Source organism: Tamandua tetradactyla, chromosome 3 (genome assembly GCF_023851605.1).
Source record: "Tamandua tetradactyla isolate mTamTet1 chromosome 3, mTamTet1.pri, whole genome shotgun sequence".
Taxonomy (NCBI): Eukaryota; Metazoa; Chordata; class Mammalia; order Pilosa; family Myrmecophagidae; genus Tamandua; species Tamandua tetradactyla.
Genome location: NC_135329.1, coordinates 169,947,515 through 169,961,913, shown reverse-complemented (window position 1 = coordinate 169,961,913; position 14,399 = coordinate 169,947,515). Strand labels below are relative to the sequence as shown.

At 36.2% G+C, this 14,399-nt stretch overlaps 1 protein-coding gene across 1 annotated transcript in view; it reads left to right on the top strand.

The window, feature by feature from the left end:
• DNAH7 (dynein axonemal heavy chain 7) overlaps positions 1–14,399 on the top strand; it is a 339,933-nt gene that overhangs the window by 107,317 nt on the left and 218,217 nt on the right. Inside the window, exon 25 of the mRNA XM_077154513.1 lies at positions 192–360. Within this exon, the coding sequence (XP_077010628.1) occupies positions 192–360 (169 nt within the window). The remainder of the gene's footprint in view (positions 1–191; positions 361–14,399) is intronic.

The window sequence follows — 14,399 nt, the reverse complement described above, 5'->3', positions numbered from 1 at the left end:
GAGCTATTCAGAAATAAAATATAACAGATGAAGTAAGGCACTGTCAAATTTTCAGAGATGAGTAGGAAAGAATTAATTAATAAAGAAGAGGTGGCAAATTTGGTTCTCATTTAACTTTTCCTCTTTTGGGTACATGCATGGGGAAAAAATCACATTACTCCACAAAAATTTGCTTATTTCTTATATTTTAGAACCTTATTTGGAGCCCTGCACTTGCACCTTGGCGGAGCACCTGAGGGTCCAGCTGGCACTGGGAAGACTGAAACTACCAAAGATTTAGCAAAAGCTGTAGCTAAACAATGTGTTGTTTTCAACTGCTCTGATGGACTGGATTATCTGGCTTTAGGGAAATTCTTTAAGGTATGTATTGACTCATTTTTTATAATAAGAGAACTTATAAAAGAGGAAAGTTAATTAAAGATGAAAAAAATTGAACACATATAAAAGACTTACTGAAGTTTAATTAAAGGTACAAATTAAAGCATGATATCATGGGGAGTGGAGCTCATGGCATGCCTGGTGACCCCTCCTCACCCCTCTCTGGCATAGTGTGGAGCCAGCCTGAGTTCTCATTGTAGGTCCCTGGCCCTGTTCTGGAAGGAATGGAGTAACTCCTATGTGATTACTGGGTGCCTGTATGTCAGTACCAGTCTATTGGGTAGCAACCCGAAAGACTGAACCAGTAAACTTGTCTCTGGCTCCCCTTCTTGGAACTTGCCTTGCAGATAGAAGCAGTGTACAGACAGCTAGGCAGGGTTAGGAACAAGTCAAAGTGGCCTGAGGCAAAGTATTATCTGCTTTAAGTCATAGAATAGCACACCCAGGACAGGAAGAAAATCTATTTCATAGGGGGTAGAGAGTCATTAAAATTCCTGTGAAGTGGGGAATTCCTAATGCCATGAGTAAGCACAAGACACAGGCTCAGAAAAGATGGTGGGGATTATTCACTTCACATTTGCCTCAAGCTTATCTTACTGATAGGAGAGCTGAATCCTGAAGGAGAACACCAGACAACATAGAGCCAATTTGCAAAGACTGAAAGGTGCGTTTTGAGTTTGTTTGCTGTTACCTCTTGGCACGAAGGTAATCTCTGTCAAATCACTACTTAGATACAAACTTCAGGAACAGACAGCTCAGGGACTAAATCCCAGCTTTAACACTTTAAAATATTAAGAAACAGGAAATGATGGGCCATCTGAAGGAATCAGATAAAAATCCAAAACACATTAATGAAGAAGACCAGACTTTGGACATACTGGTCAAAGACTTTACTGAAAAATTGATACTCAGTGTGCTCTAAGAGATAAAGAAAAGCACAGAGAAAACAATTAATTAAAAATTTGAGAATCTCATTAAAGAGATAGAAATTTTATAAAGGAACTAAAGATAATGTTGGAGTTGAAGACCAGGATACCAGAAATGAGTAATCCCCTAGAGGGTTTCAGGTTGGAGCTGGCTGAAGAAAGACACAGAAAACTTGAAGACAAGATGATTCAATGCTTCATGCTAAGCAACAGCAAGAAAAATGAATGAAAAAAAAGTAAACAGACATAAGATAACTATGGGGCAGGTATCTTATCAAGATTACCAATAAACGTGTTATGGGAGTCTCAGAAGAAAAAAGAGAGAAGGGCTGAAGAAAAACAACCACCAGACAATAATTTTGTATTGGGCAAGACTCTTTTTCAAAATGAGAGAGAGAGAGAGAGAGAGAGAGAGAGAGATTAAGATATTCTCAAATAAACAAAAGCTGAGGGAGGTCATCGCCACCAGACATGCCCTACAAGCAAGACTAAGGGGAGTTTTATAAACTGAAAGTAAAGGACACTGGTCAGTGGTGTAAAGCAGCATGAAGAAATAAACTCCTATAAGGGTATCCTTATGGTTATTTTTAAATGCCAGTACTATTGTATTGAATTTTTTGTATGTAGTCCACTTTTTAATTCCAGGTTGTAAAATGCAAATGCATAAAATACAATGATAGTCAGTGGTTTGGAACATACACTGTATAAACATACAATTTATAACAAGTACAACAAAAAGGTGGTGACAGAGGGGTAGAAGACAGCATTTGTTTATGCTGTTGAAGTTGCTAGTATCAAATCAAATGTGATTATTATAGATTTAGGATGTTAAATTTAAATCCCATGGTAACCACAAAAATTTATATATGAAATATATATACAGAAAGAAATGAGAAGGAACTCAAAATGGTTCCACAAAAAAAAAATCAAATAAATATGAATTGGCAGTGACAGAAAAATTGGGTGAAAAAAAGTGTAAGACTTATAAAGACCAAATAGCATAATGGTAGAAGAAAGTCCTGCATTATTTTTTTGTTACTTTTAATATAAATGAATTAAACTCTCTAGTCAACATGCAGAGATTGGCAAAATGAATTTAAAAACCATCACATGATTATATGCTGTTTACAAGAGATTCACCTTAAATATAAAGACACAAGTGAAAGGATAGGGAAAAAATATACCATGTGTTTTAGTTTGCTAAAGCTGAGGAAATGCAATATACCAGAAACAGGTTGGCTTTTACAATGGGAATTTATTAACTTACAGCTTTACAGTTCTGAGGCCATATATCAGACATCAGTAAGATGATACTGTCTCCTTGGAGGCCACCTGACAGCAATCTCATCTCCTCTGTCACATGGCGACATCTGCTGGTCCTAGGTTCTGTTGTTTCAGCTCCTGGTTTCAGTGGCTTTCCGTTTGAGCTTCTGCATGTTTTTTCTCTTTTAGCTTCTGTCCGGCTTTACGCTGTTTCTTCTCTCTCTCTTTTATCCTCTTAAAAGGACTCCAGTAAAAGGATTAGGACCCATTCTGTGGCAGGCGTCAGCTGAAATAATCCAGTCAAAAAGTCCCAACTACAGTAGGTTTACACCCACAGGAATGGATTAAAAGAACATGATCTTTTCTTGGTTTGGGTTCATACATTTTTAAACCATCACCCCATATAAATAGTAACCAAAAGAGAATTGGGACATCTATATACTATTATCAGATAAAGTAGATTTCAAGTCAAAAACTGTTGTAAGAACAAAGAAGATCTATATACTGATAAAAAGGTCAATTCAACAAGAAGGTAAACAATTATAATTATAATAACAATTATAAAACATTTATGTACCTAACAGCAGAGACCTGAAGTGTATAAGGGAGATATTAAAAGATATGAAGGGAGAAACAGGCAATTCTGCATGAATACAAGGAGACTTTAATACACCACTTTCAATAATGGATAGACCATCTAGACAGGAGATCAGTAAGGAAATAGCTGGCACATATTTGAATGCATCACACAATAGCAGCAGAATACATTTTCTTCTCTAGTTCACATGGATCATTCTCCCAGATAGGCTATATATTAGGACACAAAACAAATCTCCATAAGTGAAAAAATATTGAAATCATACAAAAGACTGAATCAAGAAACCAGTAACAGAGGAAGAACTGGACCGTGTCTTAGACTTTATACCAAAAACATAAACAGCAGTAGAAAAAATAGATAATTGGAACTTCATCAAAATTAAAAACTTTTTTTTTTTGTCAAAGGACTTCATCATGAAAGTAAAAAGCCTATAGAAGGGGAGAAAATGTTTGTAAACCACATATCCAATAAGGGTTTAATTCTTAGAATATATTAAGAATCTTAGAGTTCAACAACAAAAACACAATCTAATTTAAAGTTGGAAAAAGACCTGAATAGATATTTCTCCAAAGAAGATACACAAATGATTAATAAACATGAAAAAAAATGCTCAACATCTTTAGCCATTAGGAAAATGCAAATCAAAACCACTAGGAGATAATATTTCACGCCAACTAGAATGGCTACTATTAAAAAAAAATCGGAAATAAAAAGTGTTGGAGAAGATGTGGAGAAAGGGATACTCTTTCCATTGTGGATGGATGTGTGAAATGGCTCAGGTACTGTGGAAAACAGTTTGGTGGTTCCTCAGAAAGCTAAGAACAGAGTTGGCATATGATGTGACCATCCTGCTTCTAGGTATATTCCCCAAAGAACTGAAAGGAAGGACTTGAACAAATACTAGTACACCAGTGTTCATAGCAGCTTTACCGAAATATTGCAGCAACCCAGGTGTTCATCTGGAGATGAATGGATAACAAATGGTAGTAAATACATACAATGGAATATTTTTCAGCTGTAAAAAGGAATGAAATTCTGATGCATATAACAACATGGATGAACATCATGTTGTATGAAATAAGCTAGAATCAAAAGGACAAATATTGTGTGATCACATTATATGAAATTATTAGAATAAGCAAATTCATAGAGTCGGAAACTAGAATACAGGTTACGAGGGGCAGGGGATATTTTAGGTTGCATATATGTCACTAGTATTAAAATTAAAAAAAAACATATGAGTGTACAACACAGACAGTAAACCCTAATGTAAACTGGATGATAGTTAATTTTATAATTGTTAATATTTTCATCAACTTTTACAGTGTTATCACATTAATGTGAAGCATTAACAAGAGAGAAAATAATGTGTGCCTGGGTGATATATGATAACTGTATTTTCTGCATGCTTTTTCTGTAAACCTAAACCTCTCTAATTAAAAAAAAAGTTTATTTGGGAAATTAGACATAGAATTACCATATGACCCTGCAGTTCCATTCTTAGGTATATGTTCTAAAAGATTGGAAAGCAGAAACTCAAACAGTTATTTGTACAACGATATTTATAGTAGCATTATGTACAATAGACAAAAAGTGGAAACAACTCAAAAGTCCATTGACAGATGAATGGATAAATGAAATGTGGTATAACCAAACAGTAGAATGCTTACTGTTCAGCTATTAAAAGGATGAAGTTCTGATACATGCTACAACTTACATGAACCTTGAACATACCGTGTTGAGTGAAATAAGCTATACACAAAAGGCCAGATATTGTATGAATCCACTTATACAAAATAGCTAGAATATTCAAATTCATAAGACAGAAAGTATATTAGAGGTTATCAAGGCTGGGGGGAGGGGTAATGGGGAATTATTGCTAAATAGGTAAAGAGTTTCTGTTTTGCATGATGAAGTTTTATTAATGAAATGTGGTGCTAGTAGCATAGCATCATAAAAGTTATTCATGTCATTCTATTGTAGACTTAAAATGGCAGACATTATATTTTATATATATATTGCCATAATGAAATGAGTTGATTAATTTATTATTAATTTTAAAAAGCTTATTTGAGAGGAGCTCTGTTTGCCTCTGCGGTCGCTGCCCCTGGGTTCTGTTACTGAGAAATGTGAGTGGGTGTTCCTTGAATACATTGGGACATTTAAAATTTAAGAATCAGTACATGATGTAAAAGCTGTGGGAATCTAAAGACTTATTTAACCTGTAGCTCTTACTGTTAAAAAGTTATTCTTCACGTGACTTCTGGAGAAGATGGCGGCTTAGTAAGACGCGCGGATCTTAGTTTCTTCTCCAGGACAGCTACTAGGGGAGAAGAAACGATACAGAAAGCGCCCAAAGCCACAACAGAGATAAAAAAGACAGCGTACCCCATCCTGGAACAGCTGGCTGGCTGAGAGAAGCCGCTTGGGTGAGATCACCGAGGCGTGTCGGTGGTGCTCCCTTCCCCCTTCCTGGGCCGGAGTAACTCCCTTCCCCCTTCCCGGGCCGGCTGGGAGAATTGGAGAGGCGGTCCCCTGAAACCGCGGCGGCTGGTGGCCACACCACGCGCGGCCCCCCGGACCAACTGAGAGAATTGGATCGGAAATCCCCAGGCTGCGGAGAAGGGTGACGGGCGGGGGAGGCCCCTTCCAAACCCGTGACACCCCGGGAACGTGCACTCTCCCGGGCGGGCCGCTGCCGCTGGCACCCTCCCGCCACACTTGTCGCCCAGGCCGACTAGGAAATTCGGACGGGCTCTTTCCCGGGCTGCGGCGGCCAGCAACCCTCCCTGTGTTCGGTCCCCGGGCCGGCTAGAACTCTTCCAAGCCGCTTCGGCTAGCGAACCTCCCGGACAGCGAGAGTTTTCCAAAGTTAAAGGTCCCACAGCACTTTTTACTGGTGGGACCCGCAGACAAACGTGTGCCACGAGCGCCACCTACTGGGCAGGATAAGAAAAACAGAACCAAGAGATTTCAGAGAAAAATCTTCCTAACTTTTGGATCCAATACCCAGGGAAATCTGTCTAAATGCTCAGACGCCAACAGAAGATAACGGATCACGCTCAAATAATTGAAAATATGGCCCAGTCAAAGGAACAAACCAATAGTTCAAATGAGATACAGGAGCTGAGACAACTAATGCTGAATATACGAACAGAAATGGAAAAACTCTTCAAAAATGAAATTGATAAATTGAGGGAGGACATGAAGAAGACATGGGCTGAACATAAAGAAGAAATAGAAAAACTTAAAAAACAAATCACAGAACTTATGGAAGTGAAGGACAAAGTAGAAAAGATAGAAAAAACAATGGATACCTACAATGATAGATTCAAAGAGACAGAAGATAGAATTAGTGATTTGGAGGATGGAACATCTGAATTCCAAAAAGAAACAGAAACTATCGGGAAAAGAATGGAAAAATTTGAACAGGGTATCAGGGAACTCAAGGACAATATGAACCGCACAAATATACGTGTTGTGGGTGTCCCAGAAGGAGAAGAGAAGGGAAAAGGAGGAGAAAAACTAATGGAAGAAATTTTCACTGAAAATTTCCCAATTCTTATGAAAGACCTAAAATTACAAATCCAAGAAGTGCAGCGCACCCCAAAGAGATTAGACCCAAATAGGCGTTCTCCAAGACACTTACTAGTTAGAATGTCAGAGGTCAAAGAGAAAGAGAGGAGCTTGAAAGCAGCAAGAGAAAAACAATCCATCACATACAAGGGAAACCCAATAAGACTATGTGTAGATTTCTCAGCAGAAACCATGGAGGCTAGAAGACAGTGGGATGATATATTTAAATTACTAAAAGAGAAAAACTGCCAACCAAGACTCCTATATCCAGCAAAATTGTCCTTCAAAAATGAGGGAGAAATTAAAACATTCTCAGACAAAAAGTCACTGAGAGAATTTGTGACCAAGAGACCAGCTCTGCAAGAAATACTAAAGGGAGCACTAGAGTCAGAACCGAAAAGACAGAAGAGAGAGGTATGGAGAAGAGTGTAGAAAGAACGAAAGTCAGATATGATATATATAATACAAAAGGCAAAATGGTAGAGGAAAATATTATCCAAACAGTAATAACACTAAATGTTAATGGACTGAATTCCTCAATCAAAAGACATAGAATGGCAGAATGGATTAAAAAACAGGATCCTTCTATATGCTGTCTACAGGAAACACATCTTAGACCCAAAGATAAACATAGGTTGAAAGTGAAAGGGTGGGAAAAGATATTTCATGCAAATAACAACCAGAAAAGAGCAGGAGTGGCTATACTAATATCCAACAAATTAGACTACAAATGTAAAACAGTTAAAAGAGACAAAGAAGGACACTATATACTAATAAAAGGAACAATTAAACAAGAAGACATAACAATCATAAATATTTACGCACCGAACCAGAATGCCCCAAAATACGTGAGGAATACACTGCAAACACTGAAAAGGGAAATAGACTCATATACCATAATAGTTGGAGACTTCAACTCACCACTCTCATCAAGGGACAGAACATCTAGACAGAGGATCAAGAAAGAAATAGAGAATCTGAATATTACTATAAATGAACTAGACTTAATAGACATTTATAGGACAGTACATCCCACAACAGCAGGATACACCTTTTTCTCAAGTGCTCATGGATCATTCTCAAAGATAGACCATATGCTGGATCACAAAGCAAGTCTTGACAAATTTAAAAAGATTGAAATCATACACAACACTTTCTCGGACAATAAAGGAATGATGTTGGAAATCAATAATAGGCGGAGTGCCAGAAAATTCACAAATATGTGGGGGCTCAACAACACACTCCTAAACAACGAGTGGGTCAAAGAAGAAATTGCTAGAGAAATTAGCAAATACCTCGAGGCGAATGAAAATGAAAACACAACATATCAAAACTTATGGGACGCAGCAAAGGCAGTGCTAAGAGGGAAATTTATTGCTCTAAATGCCTATATCAGAAAAGAAGAAAAGGCAAAAATGCAGGAATTAACTGTTCACTTGGAAGAACTGGAGAAAGAACAGCAAATTAATCCCAAAGCAAGCAAAAGGAAAGAAATAACAAAGATCAGAGCAGAAATAAATGAAATTGAAAACATGAAAACAATAGAGAAAATCAATAAGACCAGAAGTTGGTTCTATGAGAAAATCAATAAGATTGATGGGCCCTTATCAAGATTGACAAAAAGAAGAAGAGAGAGGATGCAAATAAATAAGATCAGAAATGGAAGAGGAGACATAACTACTGACCTCACAGAAATAAAGGAGGTAATAACAGGATACTATGAACAACTTTACGCTAATAAATACAACAATTTAGATGAAATGGACGGGTTCCTGGAAAGACATGAACAACCAACTTTGACTCAAGAAGACATAGATGACCTCAACAAACCAATCACAAGTAAAGAAATTGAATTAGTCATTCAAAAGCTTCCTAAAAAGAAAAGTCCAGGACCAGATGGCTTCACATGTGAATTCTACCAAACGTTCCAGAAAGAATTAGTACCAATTCTCCTCAAACTCTTCAAAAAAATCGAAGCGGAGGGAAAACTACCTAATTCATTCTATGAAGCCAACATCACCCTCATACCAAAACCAGGCAAAGATATTACAAAAAAAGAAAACTACAGACCAATCTCTCTAATGAATATAGATGCAAAATCCTCAATAAAATTCTAGCAAATCATATCCAACAACACATTAAAAGAATTATACATCATGACCAAGTAGGATTCATCCCAGGTATGCAAGGATGGTTCAACATAAGAAAATCAATTAATGTAATACACCATATCAACAAATCAAAGCAGAAACACCACGTGATCATCTCAATTGATGCAGAGAAGGCATTTGACAAGATTCAACATCCTTTCCTGTTGAAAACACTTCAAAAGATAGGAATACAAGAGAACTTCCTTAAAATGATAGAGGGAACATATGAAAAACCCACAGCTAGTATCATCCTCAATGGGGAAAAATTGAAAACTTTCCCCCTAAGATCAGGAACAAGACAAGGATGTCCACTATCACCACTATTATTCAACATTGTGTTGGAGGTTCTAGCCAGAGCAATTAGACAAGAAAAAGAAATACAAGGCATCAAAATTGGAAAGGAAGAAGTAAAACTATCACTGTTTGCAGACGATATGATACTATACGTTGAAAACCCGGAAAAATCCACAACGAAACTACTAGAGCTAATAAAGGAGTACAGCAAAGTAGCAGGTTACAAGATCAACATTCAAAAATCTGTAGCATTTCTATACACTAATAATGAACAAGCTGAGGGGGAAATCAAGAAACGAATCCCATTTACAATTGCAACTAAAAGAATAAAATACCTAGGAATAAATTTAACTAAAGAGACAAAAAACCTATATAAAGAAAACTACAAAAAACTGTTAAAAGAAATCACAGAAGACCTAAATAGATGGAAGGGCATACCGTGTTCATGGATTGGAAGACTAAATATAGTTAAGATGTCAATCCTACCTAAATTGATTTACAGATTCAATGCAATACCAATCAAAATCCCAACAACTTATTTTTCAGAAATAGAAAAACCAATAAGCAAATTTATCTGGAAGGGCAGGGTGCCCCGAATTGCTAAAAACATCTTGAGGAAAAAAAACGAAGCTGGAGGTCTAGCGATGCCGGACTTTAAGGCATATTATGAAGCCACAGTGGTCAAAACAGCATGGTATTGGCATAAAGATAGATATATCGACCAATGGAATCGAATAGAGTGCTCAGATATAGACCCTCTCATCTATGGACATTTGATCTTTGATAAGGCAGTCAAGCCAACTCACCTGGGACAGAACAGTCTCTTCAATAAATGGTGCCTAGAGAACTGGATATCCATATGCAAAAGAATGAAAGAAGACCCATCTCTCACACCCTATACAAAAGTTAACTCAAAATGGATCAAAGATCTAAACATTAGGTCTAAGACCATAAAACAGTTAGAGGAAAATGTTGGGAGATATCTCATGGATCTTACAACTGGAGGAGGTTTTATGGACCTTAAACCTAAAGCAAGAACACTGAAGAAGGAAATAAATAAATGGGAGCTCCTCAAAATTAAACACTTTTGTGCATCAAAGAACTTCATCAAGAAAGTAGAAAGACAGCCTACACAATGGGAGACAATATTTGGAAACGACATATCAGATAAAGGTCTAGTATCCAGAATTTATAAAGAGATTGTTCATCTCAACAACAAAAAGACAGCCAACCCAATTACAAAATGGGAAAAAGACTTAAACAGACAACTACCAGAAGAAGAAATACGGATAGCCAAGAGGCACATGAAGAGATGCTCAATGTCCCTGGCCATTAGAGAAATGCAAATCAAAACCACAATGAGATATCATCTCACACCCACCAGAATGGCCATTATCAACAAAACAGAAAATGACAAGTGCTGGAGAGGATGCGGAGAAAGAGGCACACTTATCCACTGTTGGTGGGAATGTCAAAGGGTGCAACCACTGTGGAAGGCAATTTGGCGGTTCCTCAAAAAGCTGAATATAGAATTGCCATACGACCCAGCAATACCATTGCTAGGTATCTACTCAAAGGACTTAAGGGCGAAGACACAAACGGACATTTGCACACCAATGTTTATAGCAGCGTTATTTACAATTGCAAAGAGATGGAAACAGCCAAAATCTCCATCAACAGAAGAGTGGCTAAACAAACTGTGGTATATACATACGATGGAATATTATGCAGCTTTAAGACAAGATAAACTTATGAACCATGTAATAACATGGATGGACCTAGAGAATATTATGCTGAGTGAATCCAGCCAAAAACTAAAGGACAAATACTGTATGGTCCCACTGATGTGAACGGACATTCGAGAATAAACTTGAAATATGTCATTGGTAACAGAGTTCAGCAGGAGTTAGAAACAGGGTAAGACAATGGGTAATTGAAGCTGAAGGGATACAGACTGTGCAACAGGACTAGATACAAAAACTCAAAAATGGACAGCACAATAATACCTAATTGTAAAGTAATCATGTTAAAATACTGAATGAAGCTGCATTTGAGCTATAGGGTTTTTTTTGTTTTTGTTTGCTTGTTGGTTTGTTTGTTGTTGTTGTTTTTTACTATTATTACTACTTTTATTTCTTTTCTTTATATTAACATTTTATATCTTTTTCTGTTGTGTTGCTAGTTCCTCTAAACCGATGCAAATGTACTAAGAAACAATGATCACGCATCTATGTGATGATGTTAAGAATTACTGAGTGCATATGTAGAATGGTATGATTTCTAAATGTTGTGTTAATTTCTTTTTTTTTTCTTTCTGTTAATAAAAAAATAAAATAAAAAAATAAAAATAAAAAAAAAAGAAAGTAGAAAGACAGCCTACACAATGGGAGACAATATTTGGAAATGATATATCAGATAAAGGTCTAGTATCCAGAATTTATAAAGAGATTGTTCATCTCAACAACAAAAAGACAGCCAACCCAATTACAAAATGGGAAAAAGACTTGAACAGACACCTATCAGAAGAGGAAATACAAATGGCCAAAAGGCACATGAAGAGATGCTCAATGTCCCTGGCCATTAGAGAAATGCAAATCAAAACCACAATGAGATATCATCTCACACCCACCAGAATGGCCATTATCAACAAAACAGAAAATGACAAGTGCTGGAGAGGATGCGGAGAAAGAGGCACACTTATCCACTGTTGGTGGGAATGTCAAAAGGTGCAACCACTGTGGAAGGCAGTTTGGCGGTTCCTCAAAAAGCTGAATATAGAATTGCCATACAACCCTGCAATACCATTGCTGGGAATCTACGCAAAGGACTTAAGGGCAAAGACACAAACGGACATTTGCACACCAATATTTATAGCAGCGTTATTTACAATTGCAAAGAGATGGAAACAGCCGAAATCTCCATCAACAGAAGAGTGGCTAAACAAACTGTGGTATATACATACGATGGAATATTATGCAGCTTTAAGACAGGATAAACTTATGAAGCATGTAATAACATGGATGGACCTAGAGAACATTATGCTGATTGAGTCTAGCCAAAAACTAAAGGACAAATACTGTATGTTCCCACTGATGTGAACAGACATTCGAGAATAAATTTGGAATATGTCATTGGTAACAGAGTCCAGCAGGAGGTAGAAACAGGGTAGGATAATGGGCAATTGGAGTTGAAGGGATACAGACTGTGCAACAGGACTAGATACAAAAACTCAAAAATGGACAGCACAGTAATGCCTAATTGTAAAGTAATCTTGTTAAAACACTGAATGAAGCTGCATCTGAGCTATTGGTTTTTGTTTTGTTTTGTTTTGTTTTGTTTTTACTATTATTACTTTTATTTTTGTCGCTATATTAACATTCTATATCTTTTTCGGTTAAGTTGCTAGTTCTTCTAAACCGATGCAAATGTACTAAGAATTGATGATCATGCATCTATGTGATGATGTTAAGAATTACTGATTGCATATGTAGAATGGTATGATTTCTAAATGTTGGGTTAATTTCTTTTTTTCCGTTAAAAAAAAAAAAAAGAGAGAAGGGGTAATTGGAGCTGAAGGGATACAGACTGTACAACGGGACTGGATATAAAAACTCAGAAATGGACAGCACAATACTACCCAATTGTAATGCAATTATGTTAAAACACTGAGTGAAGCTGCATGTGAGGTATAGGGTTTTTTTTTCTTCTTCTTCTTTCTATTAATGTTTTAATTCTTATTCTGTTGTCTTTTTATTTCTTTTTCTAAATCGATGCAAATGTACTAAGAAATGATGAATATGCAACTATGTGATGTTATTAAGAATTACTGATTGTACATGTAGAATGGAATGATTTCTAATTGTTTTGTTAATTCTTTTTTTAATTAATAAAAAAACTATAAAATAAAAAAAGTTATTCTTCAGTAATTTACTTGTATAGGTGCGTTCTAATTAAGAATCTATTTTCTGGTGAACCAAAAATTCATGTCTTTTCGTATTCTGTATCAGATCCCCACTTTCAATCATGTAGATTGAAATATGTGAAATCTCTCTCTATAAACCTATAAACATTTGGTTATTTTAATATTTTGTTTCTACAATCTGTTATTCTTTAAAATATTAAAGTGACACAATTGAATACAAAATTGGAATTATTGGTTCTTTTATTTGCTTATTTTAATTTTTCTATAATTTTTAAGGTATACTTTAAATATTCTGTAATCTTTACACATCCAAATTTTCTTCAGGAAAAAATAACATTATTAAAAAGTAACAAAAAGGAATATACCAATCATACCTCCTAGAGGAAGTCGTCTTGACGAACATATGGCTTGGTAATCTACAGATTTTGCATATACAAAGACTCTACATTTATAATACCAAAACATTTTGAATAAAATTAGAAACAAAGCAATCAAAATTCTAGTGAGTAAAATATCAAGAAACCATTTGCATGACTAACATTTTTTTCTTTTTCTATAATGCTGTACAACTTTGTTGTAATGATGGTCTACGATTATAATGATGCTCCAATATACTCTTGAATAGTCCTTGTATTTCTAAATTTTGAAAGAAGTGTGAGGAATATGTATTAGGTTGTATATATGTTATACATATTTTTTTGTTAGCTGTATGGCAGGGCCTTGTTTGGTTATTTTTCCATGTGAGTTTACCCTTATTGCAGCACCATTTGTTGGATTTTTGTTTGTTTGTTTTTTGTTTGTTTGTCTTGCTTGTTTGTTTTTTTGTGAAGTGCATGGACCGAGAATTGAACCCGAGTCTCCTGCATAGCAGGCTATAATTTTACCACTGAACTACCCTTGCACCCCCATTGCTTGATTTTTGAATCTACAGAATGATATTCTTAATTTTTTTTTCCCACATGGGCAGCACCGGGAATCGAACCCGAGTCCCTGGCATGGCAGGTGAGAACTCTGCCACTGCGCCACCATCGCTGCCCTACTCTTAATTTTTAAACTTAGATTCAGTCACTTGAGTATTATGTTTGCTTTATTAAAAAAGCTTTATTGATTATGGGGATATTCTGTGTTAGGATCATGCTGAACAATGGGGATACAAAATTTAAAAAGACATGGTTCTTGCTATGAAGAATCTCACAATATGGGTAACTATTTGAATGTGACTTCATAAGCAGTTTGTCCCTTGTGTTTTAGTATAGTATGCAATGGAGATCAAAGTCTTAGATTCTTCTTTA